Source organism: Neoarius graeffei, chromosome 10 (genome assembly GCF_027579695.1).
Source record: "Neoarius graeffei isolate fNeoGra1 chromosome 10, fNeoGra1.pri, whole genome shotgun sequence".
Lineage (NCBI taxonomy): Eukaryota > Metazoa > Chordata > Actinopteri > Siluriformes > Ariidae > Neoarius > Neoarius graeffei.
In genome coordinates, this window is record NC_083578.1 from 89,653,796 (window position 1) to 89,681,186 (window position 27,391).

General features: G+C 41.9%; 1 protein-coding gene across 1 annotated transcript; it reads right to left on the reverse strand.

Moving 5' to 3' along the window:
• Positions 1-1,629: 1,629 nt before the first annotated feature.
• tab3 (TGF-beta activated kinase 1 (MAP3K7) binding protein 3) lies at positions 1,630-27,391 on the reverse strand. The gene is made up of 7 exons (XM_060932586.1): positions 27,223-27,391; positions 22,626-22,790; positions 20,325-21,357; positions 9,818-9,978; positions 8,847-8,940; positions 5,774-5,848; positions 1,630-2,460 (listed from the first exon to the last, which is right to left on the reverse strand). Exons 2-7 carry the CDS (start codon positions 22,725-22,727, stop codon positions 2,312-2,314), a joined length of 1,614 nt encoding a protein of 537 aa, XP_060788569.1. The 5' UTR covers positions 22,728-22,790; positions 27,223-27,391; the 3' UTR covers positions 1,630-2,311.

A 27,391-nucleotide genomic window follows, 5' to 3' on the forward strand; every position in this document is an offset into this window, starting at 1 on the left:
ATGGCAATATTCGGCTTTCACTGATTTCTCTGAACGGTTCTTTTTCTGTTGCTGAACGATTGTATAACATTCATCATTAAACAGAGAGAAAACACAAGAATTTGGTGCACAAGTTGTAATTTACTTTGGATTTTCTGAAATCAGTAGAGTCAAAGTTATATATACACACACACACACAGGGTCAAAAATATATGTACACCCACTTACATGATTAATTCAGTGGTGCTGAAATTTCCAAAATGTCTTACCTTGCCAAAGCCTCTTCACGTCCTGTTAGTGATTGATTGACTGCAGCTGGTAGCTTCACTGTACACAACATAAAAAGGGTTTGATTGACACTCATTGGATTGACAAACACAGTATAATGGGAAAGTCCAAGGAGCTCAGTGCAGATCTAAGAAAGGATCATAGATCATAAACAACTGAAGATTCCTAGATCAGTTCAGTCAATGGCATGTAAGTACAAATTATTAGGAGGTGAAGCCACTTTGCTGGAAGACAACCAAAACTGACCCCTTACTTCAGAGAAAGTTGGTTCAGATGATCAGGAACAACCCAGAAGCCACCAAGGCACCAGCCTGCCCTGAACTGGAAGCTGCTGGAACGCTGTCTACAGTCAGGTGAGTTTTATAAAATCACCATGAACTGAGAGGCTGCTGTACAAGAAAGAAGCTCCTGCTCCAAAATCCACACCTTTAAGCTCGACTAAAGTTTCCATCTGACCATGGACAAAGAAAAAGCCTTCTGGAGGAAAGTTTGATGGTCAGATGAGACAAAGATTGAGATGTTTGGCCACAATAACCAGAGAAGCACTGTACTAACTGTCAAGCACGGTGGTGGGAGCAGCATCAACTTTGTGGAACTGATGCACTGCACAGAGTGGATGGAATCATGAAGAACTCCAGAATTCTTAAGCATAACCTCGAACCATCAGAAACTTGGACACAATTGTGTGTTCCAACAGGACAATCACCCCAAAAAGCGATAAGAGCTGGATGTGTAATGGATAAAGCAGACAGACATTAAGCTTAAAACAAGTCCTGACCTCAACCCTGTCGAAAATATGTGGACTGTGATTAAAAGTCGGGTCCGTTCCAGGAAAAAAAAAAAAAAAAAAAAAAAAACATTTAACTGAACTCGACAAATTCTGGCAAGAAGAGAGGAAAAATATCCAACCAGAATTCTCACAGAAGCTTGTCGATGGAGAACAAAAGCATCTGGTGAAGGTGAAACTCAATAAAAGACATTTAAGCAAGTATTAGGCGGTTATGTACATTTTTGACCCGTGTTGATTTCAGAAAACCCAAAATAAATTAAAACTTGTGCACCAAACTCTTTTTTTTTTTCTATTAATGTTGTACAATCATTCTGGGACAGAAAAAGAACAGTTTAAAAAAAAAAAAAAAAAAAAATTATATATATATATATATATATATATATATATATATATATATATTTATTTCACTGAAAGTTGGATATCGCCGTGACATTCATGCTGCTGTATGTCAATGTCTGACTGCAACTGTACACACACACACACACAGAGAGGAGTTTGTTAAAGTAGCTACCAATAAACACAAAGTTCAGCTCCATCAGCTTTCAGAATGAAGAGCTCGAGCTGCGAGTGTCATCACATAGAATCGACTCCTTTATTAAGTACAGCAACGTGATGCATTTGCACAGGAAATAAATCAACACCTCTGAACACAATACAGTATGGCATAATATGCATAAAAGTACCAGGTAGGACAGAATTCATGTGCACTTTTGTCTCTTAGTGTTCTTCACTCAGCGAGGAGCTCTCCACGAGCACATACAGTGTGACGTCTACAGTAAGATCAACCAGAGCCTGGCCTGCGTCGCTTTACCGTCCGGTCGGCTCAGGTTCCCTTCTACGTGTAAACATAGCTGTCTCTTTCTGCCTGGAAAGGTGGCCACGCCCACTCACCCACCCACCACCACACTACCTCAGCTCAGAAGCCGACCAGTCCCCGTTTTGCTCACTTAGGCTCGCCTGATCAATTTTCAGTAGGAAAAGAAAAAAAAAAAAAGTCACTCAAACAAGTGCACAGATGAGGGGGTGTGGCCAGATTAAGGCCCAGCAGGGTGGGGGCAGGGCCTGATTAAGATCAAAAGGGAGCATGACCTAAGGGGGGGGATGAGTACACTGATTTGGTCGCATCTCCCTCAGCAGGGCCTGGAAAGGTGCATGATGGGAAGGGAAAGGTGGTGTGAGGCAAAGGTTTGGCGGGGTGGGGGCAGGGGTGTTTGTTTGAGCCATGGGCGGGGCTGTGCTAAAAACGGCGGTGTTTCAGGTGTAGCGCGGCATCTCGCACTGCTCGCAGCGGTTCAGAGCCGGGTGGTTGAGGAAAGTGCAGCTCTCACAGTTCCACTGAGCGCCCTCGAAGTCCTCGTCACGCTGCGGCGGCGCCGGCTTTGGTCTGGGCCCTCCTCCGCTATCTAAACACACACACACACACACAGAACCAAAAGAGAGAAATAGAGTTAGAGCGTGACAAACAAACAAACAAACAAACAAACAAAAGATAGATAAACAGAACAAGAGCTAGAAGAAAGTCATGGAAAAGACGGGGGGGGGGGGGGGGGGGGGGGGGGGGGGACATGGAGAGACAGAGAAGACATTCCTGACTCCTCTCTACATCATTCAGCAGTGACGTTCAGTTTTGAAGAGATGTTCCGATGATGAGAAGTCGGTAACACGATATCGCAGCACTTCACCTCCGATCTCAGAGTCAGAGGAGGTTAGAGAGAATTAAAGTGAGACGGCGAGCAGAGGAAAGAGAGCGAGTGCTAAATTGAGAGAAGAGGGAAAAAAAAAAATCAATAAGGTATTTAAGGAGCAGAGCGGATGGAGGACGTCTCCTCCTGCGCCTCACAGGATGAACTGTAACGGGTCCTCACTGCAACTCCGGGTTCTAACTCGGCCTTTTCAGTGTATTGACCCGATACGCTGCTGAAGTGTTTCCTTACCGCTTCGCCCACGATATTGCTGACAGGCCTGTAAAAGGTGCCGCTACATTAATAAAAAGACTTGTCAATCTTGAAAATGTGGCCTTTTGTTTAATTTTCTCTTGTTGTCCCGACGCGGTGGTGACGGCGCGCTGCCACGCGAATGTTCTACGTTCGGACACACTCCACTCCCTGTCAGCGTTGAACATCAACTGGTCATTTTATTTTTATTCCATAAATGTCACCAACAGAGTTGAAAATTATAAGAAGTCTTCAATCAAAAAACAATCACAGCAACTTTTGGCCCCCCCCAAAAAAAACCGCATTAATATCACCAAAATAAGAGAGCGACTCTCAGGGAGGCCTGCAAGTGCCAGGAAATGCACTAGAATGCATCTCCGATCACGTAGAACCCATGAGCTTTGGGGGGGCCCCCAAGGCGGCCCTCGGACCCCTGGCCGTTATGATTGGTGCCACTACTCTGATGGTTTGCTCTAGTTAGAACCCTGCAGCTGTACAGTATCACTACACTAACAAACATCGCACTACACCTTGCACAACGCCACTCAATCCTGGACTCTGATTGGTTGGAAGGTGCTCTGACAGTAGCGCAGGTTTCTATTAACGCACTTGTTCTAATACGTTATAGAGGGATTTCACTGACGTCACCCGAAACCGGAAGTAAACAGACCCTGCGCCATATTGGAAGACCAACAAACTCGTGATTAGGGGGAAATAACGGCAGCGGTATGTGAACCCACGAGAATAAAGTGGAGTGGCAAACGACTTAAACAAATCTGAGCTGTTTTATTTATGATTTATTGGCCCAACAGTAGACTTGAAAGAAACCTGTGTGAGACTTGGCAAAAAACTGTGGATATAATGGATAAGTCTGTGCATGATCTGTGGACATGGCAGATTATTTCAAAACCCTGAAGCCTGCTGAAAAGAAGCGATATGTTGAGAAACTTTCATATGTCAATAACTGTAAATATTGCAATATTGTGAAATACAAATTTAATACATGTACTTGAAAACACTTTGAGGTAAGCAAACACAAGAAATTCAGATTTAAAACATGCTAAATTGGCCCCAAGTTGATAACTGGATGAGGAGCAAGCCTCCCGGACTTCTACAATTTAATAATAATAATAATTTAGGATGGTTTGGGGCTTGCTCTCCCTCCTATTATATAAATAAAGCATAGTTGTTGTGTAGGCATATATCATAAATACATATGTATAATTTGGATAAATTAACCTAAATTATGGATACCTTAATAGTAACAAAAAAAGTATTAATTTTTCAACTGAAAAGATATATTATTAAAAGATAAATATCAACAAGATTACCTTGGCCATAACTATGTGTAGGTTATTCTTAATAACAGCTGTAATATCACGAACCAAGCCGCTAACAACATAATTATAAGCCTGTAGCCCTTTGTAGGCTTTCAAGTCATCAGCAGTGTAGGCACTGGGTGTAAACAACAAATAGTTTACAATGTCTGGGTAGCAAACAGATGGCAGAATTGGTGTCCGGTCCTCCTTATGTTTCCATTCTCCCTTGCCCCGAGTCTTATCATATGGGTCAAACCCATCAATCACAGCCAGTTCTCCACATACCGTGCCCTTTCTGCAGCTGGTAATGTACTCACATAACCCGAATTATCAGCCATCGTGTCACTTCACTCTCGCTTGTAGTTTGTTTTACATTGTGAGTATGCATGCATGTATGTATGTACTTGAGGTCTTCCAATATGGCGCCCTAACAAAATCTCGTGGTACGGTGACGTCACGCGATAGCCCTCTATTGTTTCTATAGTAAAAGCTCGTTCACAGGAACTTGTAAATAAACTGATTTAAAAAACTTTGACATGGAAGGAGATGTTTGTTGATCATTTATGGAAGGAGTCTCCAGTACCAGCACTTGGAACAGAAGAGGATACACTTCTTTGTGAGAACATGACAAGCTGTGGATTTTTGTCTTAAGTTCGAGAGAGAGAGAAATATAAAAAAAAAAAAAAAAAAAAAAAAAAATAGGGGGCGGGTGAAGGAACGATAGTTTGTAGCTGCTATAACGTAGACGAGAACAGTAACCAACTTGCTTCATAACATTCCACTACATTAAACGCAACTATAAACAGATAAAAAGTGACTTGTTCTTTAATAAATGAAAATTTTTAACAGTTGGTAAAGTGCTGTGGTAGAAGAGGATTAAAACTTTCAGTGTCATACAGTTTTAGGAAAATAATCAACTTCAGAGTGGTAACAGTAACACTGCTTCAAGACACCGACCTGCCAGTGATTATTTTCCTGTAACAGCATGACGGTGGTTTTAAACCTTGTGTTTAAAGATGTGGTTTAATAATAATAATAATAATAATATCAGGAATGATCCACATTTACATCAAAGTTTAAATTACAACTAGTTTAACATCTGTATTGCTTTCAGATCTCCAGTTGTACGAGATGGGCACCAGTATGACAGTCCAGTGCTCAGCCAATGTTTATAAAGGACAGGAAGTGCATCACTGTGTCTCAAACTGCATCACGAAAGAGCTGGATGTGGTTTGTGGCTCATAATTTGGGGGGGGGGGGGGGGGGGGGGCACAAAAAACCCACCAAAAACCATGAGGTATCCATTACTAGTTATCTACATGAGCCTCATAAGTCCAGAGCTCATAGCTGAAGGTCTTGTAGGGTACACGAGGTGTGTGTGTGTGTGTGTGTGTGTGTGTGTGTGTACAAATCTGATTGAAAGTAATGATTTGGTGGTCAATGATGCACAAAGAAAATCTCACCTTTTTTGGGCGGGACAACCGGACCAGGCTGGATGTTATCGTAAAAGTTGTTCATGGCTTTCGGGTCAAACTTGCCTAAAAAACAAACAACAAAACCCCATCCTAATGCTGATACAGGGAAAAAAGACCAGAATCTAAGAATAGCATTAACCTTAAAACCTATTAAGCTAAAAAATTAAAAACAGGGACATTTCCATTAACTTCGTGGCAACACACTGAACATTTATTAGTCGAGGGGGGATGAGATCAGAGTCAGGGACGGGACAGATTATACAGCGCATGTATGCACTATACCGTGAAACAAAGCGCGAGTGTTAAATTAGATTGCTGTATAATGATGCTATAAACAAAGTGCTTAATTACAGCAGGACAAACTTTACAGAAAATAGAAAGGGCTCTTAGATTAATGCAATTTGCACAAAATGAATAAATAAATCAATCACAACATATTGATTTTTTCCCTCCTCCACTCAGGAGACAGACCTGCACACTCCGGAAAAAAGAAAACTAACGTTCTATGAAAAGAAAAGAAACCCCCCCCGACTATGTACAGTAATTAATAATAAAGTGTTTTAATTTCATGTTTTAGACAAACATCAGAGACCCAGGACAGCAGACAGACATTTAAATCACTTCCTAATCACCACGAGCTTTAAAATGATTTGTCCAGTCCTCAGAAGAACTCCTGATGTTTTGCTGGAGGCCGTGTTTATTTAATTTGTGTAGTCTTAACACACTTAATATGATAGATTTTATTTCATATAAATAAACTCGAAACATTCTCCACTCACTGTGATGAACAGCGAGGACGCACCGTACAGGCGAGATCGATACAAGACGAGACACCGCTAATATGAGATGAGGGGACGTGGGCGGAGCTGCCAGGCTGTCGGTTAATATCAGCTGTGTTCAGGTTGTCCACTCTCTCTCTCACCCACCCACCCACTCTCCCACTCTCTCTCTCGCTATGTAGAAGACTCACTATAAGATAAGGGCAGCTATTGATGCATTTCAGAAACTACTTGGATGTGAAGCTGTGATAATTATGCACCAGATATTCGTAATTATTATCTCTGATACAACATCTGCACCAGATGTGTTAGGCCATACACACCAACGTTGTTATTTTGGGATAAATTTATTTACAGTCAGTAACTGTACCCACCTACACAAGCACAACAACGACTCCGCTGTTATACACTAATCTTAACTGTAAATTAACGTTACTCCACGCAAAGCAGTCGAATATTTAACAGTTATTCCACAAAATCAAGTCGTACACGAGCTGATAGCGGCTATAATCCATGTATGAGGAGATTGAGTGGAATAACTTTTATTCTATCCAAATTCACTGAATTTTGAAAAATGAAGCATTTTTAATTTTTGCAAATTCGATACATAAAAACTTCATACAAAACGTCCGACAAAATTTCCGCTTAGAATGTAAACAAACCACCGAAATGACAGGAGCACTTTGTGGAAAAAAAAAAAAAAAGCGATAATTCTTGAAAACAAGATACGTTCTTAGCATCAAATACTTTTATTCCACGTTGTTTCTTTTCTTTTTGTATTTTTTGGGGTTTTGTTTTCGAGTCGAGTTTTTATTTCGTCCTCGGTTGGTTCAGCAACACGCGCTGCCATTTTTGCTTTTCTCTCCTCATGGTCTATGAGCTGATATCCTAGTAGTAGAGTAGCCAATCAGAGCGCATGATTGCTCATATCCAGTGAATGTGGATAGAATAAATTAAATTATTTTTTTCGCAGTCCAAATCCTGCGCTCTGATTGGCTGGCAAGCGGGTCCGTATCCTACGATACGGACCCCAGTTACGGACCTCTGGTGACTCGCTCGTTCACAACAACAAACATAGTAGCATTTTTTGTCAACATTTATCTTTTTTTAAGATTTATAAGATTATCAAAAATCTTAATTTTTGCCAGCATTTCTCAGGAGAATAGCATTAATTTTACAGCATGGACAGCGATAACGACAGTGTTCACAGCGAAAGCGAGTTTTACTACCCTGAGGAAGAAGAAATAAAAGAAAACATTTCAGGAGAAAGCTAAAAACCTCTAACTTGCTAACGCCGAGCAAAAACATGGCTGAATCCTGAATGACTCCTATTTGTATAAATAGGGGACTACATAGGCGGCAAAATGTAGTTTTTTTCCTGCCATGGAAGTGCACTTGTATACCGAGGAGGAAGCCATTTGCATTACAGCCATGAACGAGGATTCAAAATGGCGGCTCGGCTCGGTTTTCCCTTTCGGGCGCTCTCGTTTTCTGTTAGAATTTGGTAAAGAAAAAAAAAATATTATTTACCAGCTTAAGGTCGGTCCGTATGGTGAAATACTGTGACCTCGGCCTTAAATACTGACCTCGGCCCAGTACTTTCAAGACCTCGGTCACGGTATTTCACCATACGGACCTCCCAGCTGGTAAATAACACATTTTTTAAAAATATTCTAAAATAATTGACTTTTTTTCTGCAGCTCTGACAACTCTTTCAAATGGATATGTATTTATATATTATTTTATTATTTTAGAAATACTTCGCTCTTAGTTTTTAATTCTTATTCCTATTATTTGTTTATTCGATAGATATGATTGTGTGCAGGATCTCTCTGAAAAACAACACAGTGATGAGAGCCTACTGTATAAACATTATTTTAAAAAGAAAAAAAAAAAAAGTAGGACACAGTTTGTCTGTTCACTACATTTTGGTGAGCCTCAGTGCTTTCGTAGTGCACATCATCATACATAAATAAAACATACAGCTGAGAATTTGGACAGCGCTACAAAATGGCTGATTCACTAGATAGTGGATGAGTGAGGAATCTGAACACAGCTGGAGAACTCAAGATACCTCGGCAATCATTCCAGACTCGTATATCGACTGGCTCACGTGGCATCGCCGCCATCACTTTCTCCATTGATCAGGGTACATTTTCATTTCTCCAACTCTCTCATCCAAAGGTTTTTTTTTTGGCATTTTGGTCCTTTAATTAACATCCCATGTGAAACCAAACAGTGAATGATCCAAAGGAACCGACTTCACACGGATTCAGATTTACCTCGAGACTGAAGCAGGTCCGTCTCCTTCATGGTGCAGTCAATGTCGATCTGCAGCTGTCTGTTCTGCGATCGGACTCTGGTCATCTCTTCAGGCTGGAAGACACACACACACACACACACACACACACACTATTAAAAAGAAACATGTGCACCACCATCACTCAAAGTGTCTGATTTCTATCACCATCATGAGGAATCTGATACAACAATGTTAATCACATTCTGTCACTCACACACACAGACACTCTCTCTCACACACACCCAGATCTTTAATATAATGTGCACATTCATACTGTCATGTGATCTCATTGGGATGTCTGATAGTCTGTATAAAACAATTCGTTCACAATGTGCATCTCTCTCTGTGTGCTTCCCTTATTACCCTGACACACCCATCACTCTGGAATAGGGCAAATCTGGACTCAGACCACATGACACACCTTTTCCCATTGCTCCAGAGTCCAATCTTAATTCAGCACTTCTATGATGGACTTTAAAGGTACAATCAGCGATTTTCATAAACAAATACAGCGCACCCCCAAACCATGCATACATGCTTCTTGGATGCTACTAGTACACCTGGTGAAGAGGCAGCGCTCTGAGAATCGTCACTTACACACAGATGCCTCCTTATCCTCATCTTCATCCTCACTGGTTGTACATGGATAACGCGTTTTATCAGCCTGAGAAGTCACAGAGACCGGAGTTCCTCCTCTGAGGACATTTTATCAAAGCTGCCAGTTGATAAGGAACTAAATATTTAACTCCGTATTCAGACAAAAAAAAAAAAAAAAAAAAAAAAAAACACTGACCGCACCTTTAATGATGGTGTTATAACATTGCTATAATCATGATGCAAACGACAATTTTCCAGTCATCACTGTAATGTTGGTGGTGGAAATGAAGTAGAACCTGAACCCCAATCAGTACTGGGTCCGACACACTAGTGCGAGCATGCGCGCACGCTTACCTGTGGGATTAGACTGGAGCTGTTGACGCGTCTAAAGCGCCTCTGCAGTGCGTCATACTCCATTTCGTTGACCTCGGCCTTCAGCTGCTCCAGCTTCTGCCTCTCAGCCAGCAGCTCCTTCCGCAGACGCTCCATTCTCGCGCGCTGGTGCAGCAACAGAGCTACAGATCACATGGAGGACACGTTCGGATCAGAACCGACCCGACACATACATTACATATCTACAACCGCGTTTACAAAAAAAAAAAAAATTGGGACACTGTGTAAAATGTAAATAAAAAACAAACAAAGTGATTTGCAAAATCATGGAAAGCCAATATTTTATTTAAAACAGCACAAAGACAACATATCAAACGCTGAAATTAAGAAATTTTTTGTTTTTTGAAAAATATGCGCTCATTTTGAATTTAATGCCAGCAACATGTTTCAGAAAAGTTGGGACAGGGACAACAGACGAGGTTAGGTTAATTGTCAACAGGTCAGTAAGATGATTGGGTATAAAAAAAGAGCATCCCAGAGAGGCGGAGTCTCTCAGAAGTAAAGATGGGGCGGGGGGTTCACCGCTCTGTGAAAGACCAGGTGGGCAAACAGTGCAACAATTTAAGAATAACGAAACATTCTCAATGTAAAACTGCAAAGAATTAGTGGATCACATCTATGGTCCATAATATCATTAAAAGATTCAGAGAATCTGGAGAAATCTCTGTGTGCAAGAGACAAGGCTGAAAACTGTCATTGGATGCCTGTGATATTCAGGCCCTCAGGAGACGCTGCATTAAAAGCAGACACGTGTCTGGAGTGGAAATCACTGTATGGGCTCAGGAACACTTCAGAAAACCATCGTCTGTGAAAACACTTCATTACTGCATCCACAAATGCAAGTTAAAACCAGATATAAACAATATCCAGAAACCCCGCCCTCTTCTCTGGGCCCGAGCTCTTTTGCGATGGACTGAGGCGAAGTGGAAAACTGTCCCGAGGTCTGACGAATCAAAAGTAGAAATTCTTTTTAGAAAATCAGGGACACCACGTCCTCCAGGCTAAAGAGGAGAGGGACCATCCGGCTTGTTATCAGTTCACAGCTCAAAAGCATTCAGCATCTGTGATGGTATGAGGGGGCGTTAGCGCACATGACATGGGGAGCTTGTACATCTGGGAAGGCATCATTAATGCTGAATGATATAAACACGTTTCAGAGCAATATGCTGCCATCCAGACTAAATCTTTTTCAGGGAAGGCCTTCCTGCACATATTAAAACTGCATGGCTCTGTAGTAAGAATCCAGGCGCTTAAGTGGCCTGCCTGCAGTCCAGACCTGTCTCCCATTTAAAACATTTGGCGCATTATAAAGCGCAAAATATGACAAAGGAGACCCTGAACTGTTGAGCAGCAGAAATTGCATTTCAGAGAAGAATGGGACAACATTTCTCTTTCAAAACTACAGCAATTGGTCTCCTCAGTTCCCAAACATTTAATTACAGTGGTGTTAAAAATAGAGGCGATGCAACACAGAGGTAAACACGCCCCGTCCCAACTTTTCTGAAGCGTGTTGCTGGGATCAAATTCAAAATGAGCTTATATTTTTCAGAAAACTATAAATTTTCTCAGTTTTAACATTTGATACGTCGCCTTTGTACTATTTTCAATTAAATACAGGGTTTCCATGATCGGCAAATTCTTGCATTCTGTTTTTATTTTCCCAAACCAGAAACCCTGGATGACCAGCCAGGTCCACTCACTCCTCAGGGCTCGCGACGCTGCCTTCAGGTCGGGTGACAGAGCTCTGTACAGAGCCGCTCGACCTGATCTAAAAAGAGAAATTAAAAAAGCCAAGGCGGACCATAGGCTGCGTATAGAGTCCCACCTGTCCAGCAACAACATATGGGAGGTGTGGCGGGGCATACAAGACATCACGAACTTTAGAGACTGTGATGCGTCAACAGGAGACTGGAGTGCGCCACTGGCAGAGGAGCTAAATTGCTTCTTTGCTCGCTTTGAAACATCTCAGCAGCACTCATCTGCTCCAGCCCTGCCCCCACCACCACACAGTTCGTACATCACCCCATTCACTGTACAGGAGCACGATGTCAGACGGGTGCTCCTGGCAGTGAACCCCAAGAAAGCTGCTGGCCCAGATGGTGTACCTGGTAAGGTGCTCAGAGCATGTGCCCACCAGCTCGCCCCTACCTTCACCAGGACCTTTAACCTCTCCCTGGCTCAGGCAGTCATCCCGCCCTGCCTAAAATCTGCAACAATAATCCCGGTGCCGAAGAAGTCTCCCGTCACCAGCCTGAATGATTACCGTCCTGTGGCCCTCACTCTGGTAATCACGAACTGCTTTGAGAGACTAGTTCTTCAGCACATCAAGGACCACCTCCCCCCAGACTTCGACCTCTACCAGTTCGCATATCGCACAAACAGATCCACAGAGGATGCCATCACCATAGCTCTCCACTCTGTACTGAACCACCTGGAGCAGCAGCAGAGCTACGTCCGCATACTCTTTGTGGATTACAGTTCTGCTTTCAACACAATAATCCCGGACATCCTTATCAGTAAACTGGACACTCTCGGCCTCCCCCCTCTTACATGTGCCTGGATAAAGGACTTTCTTACCAACCGGCCCCAGACTGTGAGACTTGGCCCCCACTTCTCCTCAACCCGCACGTTGAGCACCGGCTCTCCACAGGGCTGTGTGCTGAGCCCCCTCCTGTACTGCCTCTACACCCATGACTGTAGTCCAACCCACAACAACAACAACAACAACCTTATCGCCAAGTTTGCTGACGACACCACAGTGGTCGGACTCATCTCAAAGGGAGACGAGGCAGCCTACAGAGAGGAGGTCCTGAAGTTGGCAGCCTGGTGTTCAGAAAATAACCTCGCTCTGAACACCAAGAAAACCAAAGAGCTCATTGTTGACTTCAGGAAGCACAGCACCGACCTAGCCCCCCTCTACATCAACAATGTGTATGTGGAGAGGGTCCACACCTTCCGGTTTCTCGGCATCTTCATCTCCTGGTCAGTAAACATTACAGCAGTCATTAAGAAGGCTCAGGAGAGTCCTCAGGAAGTACAACCTAAACTCCAACCTGCTGCTGACCTTCTGCCGCTCATCCATTGAGAGCCTGCTGACGTACTGTATTACAGTATGGTACGGCAGCTGCACTGCTGTAGACAGGGAGAGGCTCCAGAGGGTAGTAAAGGCAGCACAGAAGATCATTGGCTGCCCTCTCCCCTCCCTGATGGACATTTACACCTCCCACTGCCTTAGCAGAGCTAAGAACACTATCAAGGACAGCTCCCACCCTGGCTTTGATCTGTTTGACCTGTTGCCCTCAGGGAGGCACTACAGGTGCATCAGGACAAAGACAAACCGATTCAAAAACAGCTGCTTTCCAAAAGCCATAACTGCCCTGAACTCGGATATGCTCTGACTTTATAGTCTATTTATTTTACTATGTGACTCTCTTCGTGCAATAATTTATAAGGTGACTCTCTCTGTGCAATACCTCACTCTATAATGTGAAACGCAACACATTCACCTCAGGACTGTGCGCCTTACCCCCCTTACACCCTCCCCCCCCACTCTACACGCTGTTTGCACTGTTATTGGAGATGCTTTAATCTCATTGTACATGTGTATAGTGACAAAGGCATTCTATTCTATTTATTCACACACAGTATAAACACACATGAGATTATCCTGATATTTAGCACACATGCCCACACCCACACACGCCCGCCCGCCTGCGCACGCACACACACGGTCTGTACAAAATAACATGACACAGATACCTACCGTGTCTCCAAAGTAGGGAAATAACACGCCAGATGTTCATGTGCGAATTACTGAAAACCCCTCAATATTTACAGCAACATCATGACACTCGCCTCAATAACAAACCGGCAGACTTTTCGCAAAAAAGGACCCAATTTAAGAAAAGAAAAAAAAAAAAAAAAGTCATAAAAATAAGTTTAAGTGCGTGTTGATGATCTCTATCACCATCCTGAAGTTGACACTTTTCCAAAAACTGCACATTCTGAAGTGTGTTCTCTTCTCATATTACAGCAAGTTCCCAAAGATTACAATTTACTAACGAAAGTCATGTCAGAAAACTTATACCCCGTCCACACTAGGGATTTTGTACCGATACGAAACTACTTTCGTACCGCAACACCTGTCCACACTAGCAACTATACCGGTACTGTAGTGGTATAACTGTATCGGTATGAAACCCACAAATGTATGGGTTTCGTACCGGTACAGTATCGGTACTCAGTGCGTTTACATGCACATAGAGAAAATCGAATTTCTGCTGTTGCTCGACTGAAATCGAAGTTCTAAATGCCATGGAAACACTTTAGCTCGGCTGAAATCGAACCGAACTGGATTTCTCGTAATCAAGCTACACGACCTAGATTATGCGATTGTAGCCGAGCTACTTAGTGCATGTAAACCCTATCGAGCTACTTACTTCAGCACTGCCCCTTCCGGAAGGGACGAGTGACGAGACCGCAAGCAGGAAACAACACAGTCTCGGTCGGCATGACAACGAATCATGACAACGGCATGAATCTTTTCTTTTTGTGGCATTGTTTGCACTGTTAAAATTTAGCTCACTTACTGTATCACCAAATACATCTGTACAGCTGTTGCACAGCTGTGAATTGTGTACATAAACAAGTCATTGTGTATATTTTATATATATATATATATATATATATATATATATATATATATATATATATATATATATATATATATATATATATAGCCTCTGACAGCTTTGGCTGGGCCCGGGACAAAATGCTCTGAATGGGGGGCCCCCCCGGCCAACCCACACACCTCTCTTATCCCAGTCTCTACTCACTCCAACCCTTAAATGACAGGTATTCAAAAACCATTCAACCGGTCAACAACCATTTCATCATTTTTACAGTTTTAACATTTCCTTAGTCTGCAACTATTCAGGTGCGAAATGCAATGCGCTGGACTTTTGTTGTGCGTGTGTGCGTACTGTCCAGTGTGAAAAGCAGAGAAGAACACACCGCTCGAGAAACATTCTTAGCTTCAATCAGATATATGAAACACAATGTTATTAAGCCGTTGTGGTTATGAAATGATTCAATGCCCTGTGCGTTTGATATGGTGTTCAGTGTGACTTTCTCTCCCCTCGTTTGTAACATGAATTGCGTGCCGCGCGTGCCTTGGTTGGGGTTACTTTACGGGGCTGGAAAAAGTTGGCTGTGTCTTACCCAGTGATGGGAATAACAGCGTTAGAAATAAACGGTGTTACTAACGGCGTTACTTTTTTTAGTAACGAGTAATCTAACTAATTACTTTTTACATCGTTATAACGCCGTTCCCATTACTTACAATAAAATACTATGCGTTACTTTATTAAAGCTGTTCTCATCTGGCATGCTGCTCGTTCAGCCTTTCTTTACTCTGCTTTCGTGTGGGGCGGGGAGACACGAGACAACGGCACAGTAAGCCAATCAGAGTAGATTTGGACAACATACATAGGTAGGCCACGCCTACTGCACTACTGCGCGCTCTTTCAATCGGAAGACCCAGCGATGGCGAGCGGTCAGCCCGGCACTGCGCTTTCACACTGGAAATACAGCCAGCAGCCGGTTTCACTAAGTTAGACTATGACTTTAACTTAGACAGCGGGTATAGTCGGGCTTAGCATAGACGTCTAACAAATACTGTTGCACAAAGCAGTTAAGACTCCGACTATCTTAAGTCATACTATGCTGCAAAGGATTGTGGGTATTTTAAGACTCTTTTCAAAACAAAAAAAAATGGCGGACAGTGGTCGTTCAGCCACTCGGAAAATCTGGCTATATTAGAGGAATTTAATTCCTACAAAGACGTTTTATTAGGCAAATTCAGCGAAGAATGTAGCAATAAGAAAAAACATGAAGTGTGGGAAAAAATAACGTCGTCTGTGAATAACGTTAATCCATCTGCGAGAAGAGATGTTGCTGCCGTGCGTAAAAACACCCCCACTGGAGGAGGGGGTTTGAAGAAACTAAAAGTAACCACCGAAATGGTCATCAACATTTATGGCGATGAGTCGCCCTTATTCTGGTGAGTGAAAGGAGGAAAGGAGAGCGGAGTAACCGGCTTCGCCAGACCCAGCAGCAACTCCCTTAGCAACATTGCTAGCAACGTTGAAGCTGAGGCTCCTTCACCCTCGGAGTTGTCATCACCCAGTACCTGCGCAGATGTGACACTACACGAAGAGCCTACCAAAAGGAAAGACTGCAACTTAAATTGAAGAGACTCGCGCAGATGGAGGAGTGATGTAGTAGTGTGTGTGTGTGTTGTGTGTGTGAGAGTGTATGAGAGAGAGAGATAAGTGATGAGTGGTGATGTAATTATATGCATAAATGAATTGATATTTATATTATTTATATATATTTATAAGTAATAAAATGAATAAGCTGGCATTACACTGTTTGTTCTTTATTGAATACTTTATAGTTAGATTATAATAGCCTAAATTTGTGTATTACATACTTGCAATGTACTTCACTGCCTTAACATTTCAAGCTTTCTTGTAGTTATTGACATTGATGGCACTTACGGCTTGACTGTTTTTTTTTTTTAATTAAATTTTATAGCCCTTAGACCCATATTAGACTGGGGGGAGGGTGTCTTACTTTTTAAGCCTAAAATTAGACTTAAAAAATTAGTCTTAACTTTTGTGAAACTGTTTTACTTGCATTAGACTGGTCTATAAAGAAACTTAAGACCAATCTTAACCCATAGACCAGTCTAAACTACTTTAGTGAAACCGGACCCAGGACTTTTCATTACTTGAAATAAAAGGCAAGAGTGTTTACGTGCAATGCACATTATGTCGAGGAACAAAGCATTTGTCCTCGTCAGTGGCCAGTAATTAGTAATTTTAATAACTACAAAAATATATTACATTTGATAGATGTCTTCTCACATTGTCCCACAAAAATATTAATATAGGTGTAGATAACGTTACTAATTGGTTCTGTTAAGTGTCCATTTCAGTCATTAAACACATTTAACATTCACTTTTATTATGATTACACTAATTGAATTTGATTTTTTTTGAGGGGGAACAAAATGTAATGGAATAATTACTTTTCCTGGTAATTAGTTACTTTTATGACAAAGTAACTCCGTTACTAACTCAGTTACTTTTTGGGAAAAGTAACTAGTAACTATAACTAATTACTTTTTGAAAGTAACGTGCCCAACACTGGTCTTACCTGGCTCAGCTGCCCCACTGCCTTTGCTAGTACCTGCTGCATCATCCCAATCTTTTTTAAAATATTTATGCAGTGAGCCCCTGAGTCTCTTGGTTTCTTCCTCTCTTTTTCTCTTCTCTTTTCTTTTCTGTGCTCCTGACTTGTGCATGTTGGCAAATGGCACGCACGCTGATTGTCGAAGCGCTATGATCGAACGATGTCTTTTTTTCCCCTTAATCAAAGAGTCAGACCAAACCATTTTTGCATTAGGGGTGGTGGGGGTTCCTGATGCCTTTTTCAAAGACAATAAAGGCAAAAGATCTAGAAATCATTTATTGCATGCAAATATAGCACATTTCTCCCCCAAATCAACACATTTTGAAATGAAATAAAAATAATCACAACTTCATGAGAGCCCAGTTCTGGGCCCTCCCCATTCCTGGGCCCGGGACAACATACCCGTTTGTCCCCCCCTGTCAGCAGGCCTGTATATACATGTCCAACATCTGAAGAATGTCAATAAAAACAAAACACTTGAACTTTTTGTGTGTTTATTAAGACATAAGTTAAATTGTAAGCAAAAAAAAAAATTTTTTTTGTAAGCAAAAAATGGACTTTAGAAAAATATACAATTGTGCAAAATAAGTTGTCTTACAAAACAGTGGTCTGCGCAGGACAGTTTGTAGCCATACAGTCTGTTAGAGCAAGCCTAACAGCTTGAGCACGGAACTTGTGAACACGGAACTGCCAGTGTTGCCAGATTGGGCGGTTTTAAGTGCATTTTGGCGGATTTGAACATGTTTTGGGCTGGAAAATGTCAGCAGTATCTGGCAACACTGCTGATAACTTTGTTTATACTCTTGAATAGCTCTTCTTCATGACGACAACCGGAAGTGTACCAACACGATGGGGCGTGTAGCGCCACCTGTGGCTTGGGTGCACAATGTACCTCACACAATAGCTCGATTTCCTTGTGTGCATGTAGGATTGGATTTCTCTGGCACCCCTGCTGGGACCCTTAGCTCGATTACCGACAGTAGCTCGATTTGGATGTGCATGTAAACGCACTGACTGTAGTGCTTCACTGTAGTGTGGACAGATGAAGCGGTTCTGTATCGATACAAATATAATGCGCATGCGCAATGAACCATTCCTACGTCTTCCGGGTTATTCATACAATACGCCCGTGCTTTCCAGCTGCAAATAAAACGTCAAAATGGCTCAAAACAACCGTGGAGCTACATGGAGCAAAGAAACGGGGGAGAAAGGGAGGGAGGGGGAAAGAGGGAGGAAGAAAGGAGGAAGAGGGGAAAAGGGAGAGAAAGAAGGAAAGAGGGAGAAAGTGAGGGGGGAGAACTGCCTCGCGCATTTTATACGATTCGACTGAATAAATGACCACCAGAAATATAGACTGTACACTGACAACAAAAAGCACACACACGTTGTTTCATCCGCCATATATTCTCAGAAGGAAGTTACTCGGTAACCACGGAAACATTTCGCGCACGCGCATTTCAACTTCCGTGAAAGAAAACTGTAAACATTTCTCGCTAGTGTGGACAGATGCGCTAAACTGTACCGGTATACTTTGTATCGATACAGTTATACCAGTTTCGTACCGGTATAAGTGTGAACACAGCATTAGTTACAGCTTCACTTCTGACACTGACTGTCCATAAACATTAATAAATAAATGCCTCCTTTCAAGAAACTTCACATCAACGATCCCTATGAATGATCTGTTACTACAGAGATCTTGCATGTGACGTCACAGCCGATCCAGATTGTAACAGGCGCCATCTTGTCGGTGAAACGCCATATTTCCGCCTTCTACTTCTACCTTTTCTTCTGGAAAACCCTACTATATACACAATTCTACTACAACGGCTGCGGCTACAAGCTCTCCCTACCTGTGCACGTTTTTTGTGTGTATTTTTGCATGTTGTTCGTCTGTACCGGACTTCAATATCCACTACAACCGTATGGACTTACTGGACATTGGTTTCCAACAGAAAATGACGGTTTGTAGCGATTTCCATCACATGCACAACATTCCGGACGAGATAGCGAGACCAGCGGGGTCTCCGTGGATTGTTATCGGGTCTGGCAGGCGAAGGAGGCGGCGCCGGGAGAGGAAGCAAAAGCGAGGCTGCAGGCAGAGCCGGCCTGTTGACTAAGCTCAGAAAACAGCAACTCAAATCTCCACTGCTAAGCCTTTACCTCTCCAACGCCAGATCCATGTAAACAAGACGGACGATTTGGAATTACAGCTGGAATTACCTTATTCTATTCTATAATCGGCTGGTCAGTGCTATACTCAATACTACTGATATATCTAGTATCAGTACTAGTAATACTTAAGTGACTTACCCGTCCAATGAGGATTGTTATTTTCTTGTTTACAAGATGCCACATCTGAGGGCGGCTGACAAATCCTGAATTTCTGTAAAGATAACTGTCCAGAGATTTATAAGCACGCAGTGCTTCACCACTGAACAGCGAGGGAAAGTTAATGAGGTAATTATACACATCTGGGTATTCCACCTCTGGCAGTTCAATATCCACTGATACGGTCGTGAAAACTACGTCCGGTAATCGATAAGGGTCACTAATCTGTAGGTCGTTTATTTTAGACATATATCTAGTTATCTGTTCATTAGAAAAATGAGCCGTGTAGTCCGTCAGTTGAAATTTATCCATTTTGTACACGAGTCCAGCAGTATTCAGCGGTGTTTTTTACCAACAAGATGGCGGCTGTGTACTTTCCGGTCACGTGACTGCAAGATCTCTATAGAAACAATAACAAGAACGAGTGGCTGTTATAGAAAACTAATCACCACCATCTGTACGACCAATCTCCTCCTCTCGGGGGGGGGGGGGGGGGGAGCAGCCTAGCCTAACCTGACAATAAACAATACAATACCTCTTCCATTGGCCCTTCCCCCCCTTCCTTATCTTATTCTTTTTTTATATTTGTATATGCAAATACCTAATTTAATTTATCTAGAAGTTTCTCTATTTCTATTCTCTGTTTATCCTGTAATGATGCTACTGGAATTTTAATTTCCCTGAGGGAACCCGCCCAAAGGGATCAATAAAGTTCTATCTAATCTAATCAATCAGAATGGAGAATTGAACAGCGCTGATTACAACATGGCTGTGATAAAGATGTGTGCTCCTGACACTTTGTAACCATGACAACGATTATAATTAATGAGGCGCTATACAAATAAAAAGTCATTATTAATGACATTAATTAAAGACTTACCCTGTGTGTAGGCGTAGTCATCTGAGCCAGAGCTGGAGCGTCGGGGCAAGGGGCTGATGTGGCTGACTCCGCTGCCTGGCGTGGCCGAGATGGGCAGGATGGGGGCGGGAGCACCATGTTTCTCGCCCTGATCCACGATGTTCAGGAGCGACTCCGTTTCCACGGGCGGCGACGGAGATCCTGATCCCAGCTGCTGACTCGGCCCCATTTTAATCTTGATGTAGGCAGAGCTTCCGGCTTGAGGAGAGGAGGCGGGACGGGGGCGTGTGCCACTCCGGTACACGCCCGGGTGAAAGGAGGTGCCAGGGGGTGGTGCCATGCTAATGGCCCTGGATGGGGAGCTTGGGGAGGAGCTGCTGGGCATGTAGAGCGGCCCCTGGGGAGCGTGGATGGGCGAGTTACTGCGCTGCCGCCCGTCCAGCGTGATCTCGATCTGGTTCTTCATGGAGCCTTTGGTGGGCATGTAGGGCCTGTAGGGGACATGCTGATACGGCAGGGTAGGAGGGCTGATGGGGAGAAAGGCATGGTGCTGGGGCGAACTGTAGGGCGACTGGTACGGTGGAGTGCTGTAAGGAGAGGGAGAGTACACGGGCGCGCCGGGCGACGCCCAGGGCGAGGGCTGAGGGCTCTGAGAAGGAGAAGGGCGCATGTACAGGGGGCTCCCGCTGTTCCCGTACGCACCAGGAGGAATTTGAAGCGCCTGAGGGGCAGACGGGATGTTTGAGGACAGCGCCAGGGTGATGGGGGTCATGTAGCGGGAGGGCACGGGGGTGTAGGTGGGCGAAATGCCCTGCACGGTGGGCGGAGGGGTGGGCGTGCTGGCTGAACGCCCACGGTCGCTGATGAAGTAGGTGGTGTAGCCGGTGTTGGAGTTGGCATTGGCGTTGGTGCTCTCGGGCGGAGGGAAGCCACTGACGCTGATGTGCAGCATGCGGTTCAGGTGCACCTCCTCCGGGCTGTGGAACTCCTCGTACAGGTAGCGACTGCTTTCCTGAGCCAGCAGGTGGCAGCACACCTCCAGGTTGTTGTTATTCTAAAGAGAGGAAAAAAGGACAACGAATGAGAGACCATGTCAGTTTTTAAATAAAATAAATATTGCATCTCCAGGACCTCCAGACTCAGCAAAACAATACATAAAAGAAAAGAAAGAAAGAAAATTAATCACTGAATTGAACATGAACTAAAGGAACGATCTCACTTCTCAGCGAGCGCAGTCCCATGATTCTCTTCAGAGAAAAAAAATTTCATAATATTGTAAACTGTCATAAGGATAGAAAAATCACTTATTGCTCCTGAGCACATATTAAAAATAAGTAGGGTTTAAAAATTATATATATTTTTATAACAATCCTTTAAAAATATTTTAGTAAATTCTGCAAGTTTAACAATATTAAAAATTTGTTTTTATTGGTTATTTTAAGTTATTTATATATTTAGGTTATTTTTATACATTTAATATATAATAAATTACATATTTTAGATATAAAATATCTATATTATTCTACATATATCTAAACTTTATATATAATATAAAAATCATACAAAAATATATTTTTAGGTATAAAAATATCTATAATTCTATACATATCAAAAAATTCCATATATAATTTATTTTCAAAGTTAATTTATACATTGTTATTTATTATAGGTCTCATGTTAATTTTTTTGTTGTACATTAAAATTATTTTGTACAGATTTAGAATGATAATACGTTTGAGAAATTCATTATAAACAAGAATTACAGGTATAAGATTAACAACTAATTGTTTAATAAGGAATATAAAAATAATTGTGCTTTTAACACTTCATAAATGATATTTTATCATGATAAAAAATAAAATTATTATAATCTTTGTATAGATTACCAGCAATTACAGGTTATTTATTTATTCCCCCCCACACACTTTTTTTTTTAAATTGTCTGGATATTTATATTTATTATAGTTTTATTCTTTATCACAATAAATATAGCTATATAACTTTTTGGATTGCTTAATAATGGTGCGTGTTCAATGTACTGTTTTTTTTAATTATTCCAGTTTTATAATGATTATGATGACGATTATTTTTGTCTGGACATGGGTTGTTTCAAAGCATCCCGTATCTGTGAGTCAGCGTTCCGTAACCAGCAGGTATCAGAATTCTGGCTTCTTCCTCTAATCATCAATTATTGACCAGAGAGCAAACACGAGCAAAGGGAACAAAGACTCAGCAGCAGGAGGCCGAGTCGCTCTCTCTTTAGGTTTTAGTGTGAAGGCAGAGTGTCTGATTTATTTATTTTTCTTCCCAGACCGAGCTCACCTGCAGAAGGCACTGGGACACGACGTTCTCTGGGATCTCGGGGAAACGCTGCTTCAGGTCTTGCAGGACGTGGTAGTCCAACTGCGGTGCTCCCTGTGCCATGCTGAGCCCACAGCCTTACTGAGCCGGCAGCCGCGAGGGCAGCAGCTGCTCTTCTCTCATCACCTGCACACGTGTGCACACACACACACACGATCAGTCAGCAATATAGCACACTCACACTCTACACACACACGTAGCATCATGATGATGAAGTGGACCAGAGAAGGCACTGAGCTCGGAAGTGAGTAATGGAGCAGTGCTGGTGCAGAATTAACAGATGGCGCACAGCAAGATGCAAAAAGAGCAGCGACTGGTGGAAAAACTGCCGCTCTGGGGAAAAGGAGAGGAAAAAAAAAAACACACACAACCTCACTTAAGAACAGAGTCCTGATTACCAACACTGCTCTAATTAAATTCACGGATCTGACGCAGAGCTGCAAACATCTGATCTACAGTACGGTCCAAAAGTCTTAGCCCCTCTACTTTTTCCCCTCCATACAAACTGTTATAGAGTTCCATTTTATGACTTCTAAATTATCAAGTCAAAACACTGCAAAAACATTTTAGAGTCCAAACGTTCATTTTTTTTCAGCACGAAATTAAATATGTTACAGGGAAAAAAAAAAAAAAGAAGTTTGTAATGCATCTGAGCAGCATATTCCATAAGAGAGCACTTTTCAGATGAAAAAAGAAACCATAATGAAGGCTGCTGGGTTTCGGTGCAAAATGAAGAAGCGAGTGTGACAGTCAGTGTCCAGAAGAACTGGGGCTGGTTCTGGAAGATGCTCAGGAAAACCTACAGCTCACTTCCTCATAAAACTGCACTCACTGGACCTCAGACTACTGGTTTTACCCCCCAAAATATCAGTTTTGTTATATTGATTTATTATGGCTTACTGATTACTGTTTATATTGTTTTTTAAAAATCTTGAAACATTTCCTTTTTTAAAGCTATTTTTGGTTAACAGCATTTATTTACACGTGCCTAAGACTTTTGCACAGAACTGTATTTTCGAATTGTACCACTACAAAAAACAAAACCAAAAACACCCACATCTTTGCAGGTCAAGATATCACAAAATTAAAGCAAAAATTCTCTACCATTTCCTCAACAGTCCTTCTTTCTAGAATTACACTACACGACCAAAAGCATGTAGAAACCCAACCATCAAGCCCATATGTGGTTCTTCAGCAAAACAACGAGACAGAACGTCTTACCTCCCAAGATGTAATTTTCCGTCACCTGTGATATTGACTTCAGACTAATTTACGATGTTTTCGCACTTGCTGTTTAATTTTAACAGAAGCAATTATTCATTCAGCTCATGCGACACGAACACTGTAACCATAGCAACTAGCTACTCTCAGCTACATAACTAGCTGAAACTGTGTGGATCAGAAAATTAAGATGATTCAAGAACATGACCGGACGTCCTAAAATGACATCATTTTTGGTCTAAATATTTCCAAAGAAATGTTTCTGATCAACTTTTCATAAATCTTCATCCTTCATGTTCATTTTTCCTCATTTGTCCACTGTCTTGTGATCCGATTGGTCAGGAGGTTTGAAAGAAAGAAAGAAAGAAAGACTCAGCAAAAGCTGAAATTATATAAATAGGATTAAATGTCATGCAGACAGACAGACAGACAGACATTTACGCAAGCTGTTAGCCAACACACTCGCAGTATGAACTTTCTCCCACATTGTGCTTCGTTCATACCAGACACAGTGGTGTGATGTAAACAGATTACTTTCCTAAAGCATCACGTTCGACAAAGTGATTTATTCCTCAGGAATTTGTCACATTAATGAGAAGTCGGTCACTTTAACTCTTCCGTCCTGAAAATGTCTGAAGTTACAGCGCGCTCACACTGGAGACTCCTTCCATGAACATGAGTTAAAGGTGCTGACTGCAAAGTCATCTGAAATTTTCACTTATTTTTTTTATTTTTATCGTGCATGGCATTTTCCTCTGTCTCGCAATAATAATATCATGTGAACAAATGAGATGTGATCATTCTGATGTCCTGAGGGTCGCTTTTCTTTGTTTTGGAACCGTTTTCCTCCCTCTTGCGGTAAACAGTACAGCCGTACGCAAACAACCGAACACGAGGGAGGAGCTGTAACTAATTAGCATCATACCAAGATGGCGACGCCTCCAAGAAAACATTGCGACTCGGCATCGACCCTTGAGAGTTTTGAGTCGCAAGGACGCAATTTGTGGTTGACGTTCGCAAATAGATTCGTGAAACAAAAGATGAATATTTATATCTTCTCTGTTCTCGTTTCTTTCTCTGTAAGAAAAAAAACATTAGGTGTAGAATTCCATCATCGACTCGCTACCGTGCAGTCGAGCTCCTGCACTCTAAGGCTAAGACAGCTAAGCGCTCGCTAGAATGATTTAGTTATCTGTCCAGAAAAACGATACGTCGTCTAACCCCGCTCTATCTTGCAGTTGCACTCACGAGGCAGGTTTTCCTTTTCTTTTTCGCTGGAGGGAGAGCCGAGTCCGCCATGTTCACCCACGCCGACTCGTTTTGGTTAAAAGTAGCTCAGACACGCCCCACGGTGGTCATGTGATGATATTGTTGCTCGCTTGCGTTGGCGATCTCCGGAATTGTAAAATGCGGGATGCTTTTTATCTCGGCAAAACATTCACACACGGGGCACACGGCGTACGTGTGGAGCAGCGAAACATCTCAAAACTCCAACAGCAACAGAACATTTTTTGCTCAGAATTCAATTTCACAGTCAGAACCTTTAAGTAAACATCTCTTTACAGAACGCTCACCATATCAACAAATACGCCATGCGTTCGAGAGACTCTGCTCAGTTATGAGAGAAATTTATTAACCCTTATTTGAACTAAAATGAAATGATAGATTAAAAAGATGAATTATATGGTTCTGATAAAGACATGATTCTGCTTTAAATACAATCCTTATTCAACATTTCACATGAGATAATTCCAACTTGGCTTTGGAATTATTTTCATGTCAACAAAACTCAAAAATAAACTAGAGGAATTTATATAGGTTAATTTATTTATTAATTAAATGAACACAGGTCACATTATTCCCTGAGGAAAAACACCTTTTGCTATTTTCTAAAGTCATGGACAAATAGTTTGAACATAAGATAAGGTTAAATAGCAGATTTTAAAAGACCTCAAGCCAAAAGATTAAGTTAATAAAACCACAATAATCCAATAAAGTATTTTAAAAAGTTATTTTTATTCTGGTAATCTGGTAAGGGCTTTAGCTTGCTAATTCATCTGACTGGACGTTAGCATATTATTAGCCATGTAGGTATCGAGAAAATACGAATATGTTCTACACAGTTACGTCCTTAGATTATGAATTTTACCTAAAAAATTTAACTGGAAATATTTGAATTTACTATTTAAATGTTTTTAAAAAGGAAACTGGCGTCTTTTTCTGATCATCTGCAATGAAACGCTGTGTCAAGCTACAGCTTAGCTAGCAAGCTAACGCTGTTTTTCACACGACACACAAAAATAACTTAATATCTGACACTTTAAAACAAACAAAAACATTTAAGAACATGACTTAAAAAAAAAAAAAGCTGGCTAGTGCAATGAAACCCTTAGTTATTTAGTTAGCCAGTGTGTGCGACAGATCCCTTTCAGTTTAAGACAGGGAATCGATTCAACAAAAAAAGTGCCGATTTTCTGAATAAACGGCTCAGGAAACATGAATCGACTCCTAAGCTTTTAATTCCGTCTGCATGCCTTATCGTTCACATCACTGATGTGCATTATCTATTTTATATTATACAGTATTTAGCGTACATTTTTTGTAGAATTATTATGGAATTTATTGTTTTTTCCCCTTTTTAAAAAGACCCCATTTTCAAAATATTATAGAGTCGATTCGAATCGACTCTTATGAATCAGAGTCGACGCAGAGTTCAGGAATCGAACAGCCCTCTGCTATGGCGTTAGCAACGTCGTGTTTGTTAGCTGGCAACAATATAGCGGTTGCTATAGACAGCCAAGCAGAAAAATTGACATAACTGGGAATATTAATCCCTTATTAAATTACATAAATCTTATTAGGAGTCAATATGCTTGTTGAGTTTCATTAAAAAGAGTAAGATTGCTGGCGAGCTCGAGAAACCGGAAACAGTGTCGCAAACAAACAAACGGCCAGTTTGACAGTCAGCAGCTGTAAATAAAACTAACACGGATAATCAAGAACACATCGTGAATAATAAAGACAATAAAGAGGAAAGATCGAGGGAAAACATGTCGTTTATCACAACTGGTTGAGTTAGATGATGATGATAGTTATAATAATAGAGGATGTTATGACAGAGGAAATGTTCAGGCTGCTGCAGGTAAACGCCTCTCTCTCTCTCCAGCCAGGGTTAGTTCATCAATCACCATCACTGAGCCGCTGAATAAAGCTCTCTCTCTGTGTGTGTGTGTAAATCTCTCTCTCTGTGTGTAAATCTCGCTCGGAATGAAAGCACTGGCGCAGAAGCTAAAGTGTCCCCCAAACCCGCGCGAGCCCCTGAGCACATGATCAGTACCGTGCCGCGGCTCCTCGCTGCCATTGAAGTCCAGTGCAGGATTTCGGAGTTTATTTTCTGCTCGCTGCGGTTAGAACATCAGTACAAATCCTGCAGCGCTTCAAATTCTCCAGCGGCTCCAACACACTACAGGCTAAACTCACCGAACCCGCTGCTGCTCACCCTATTT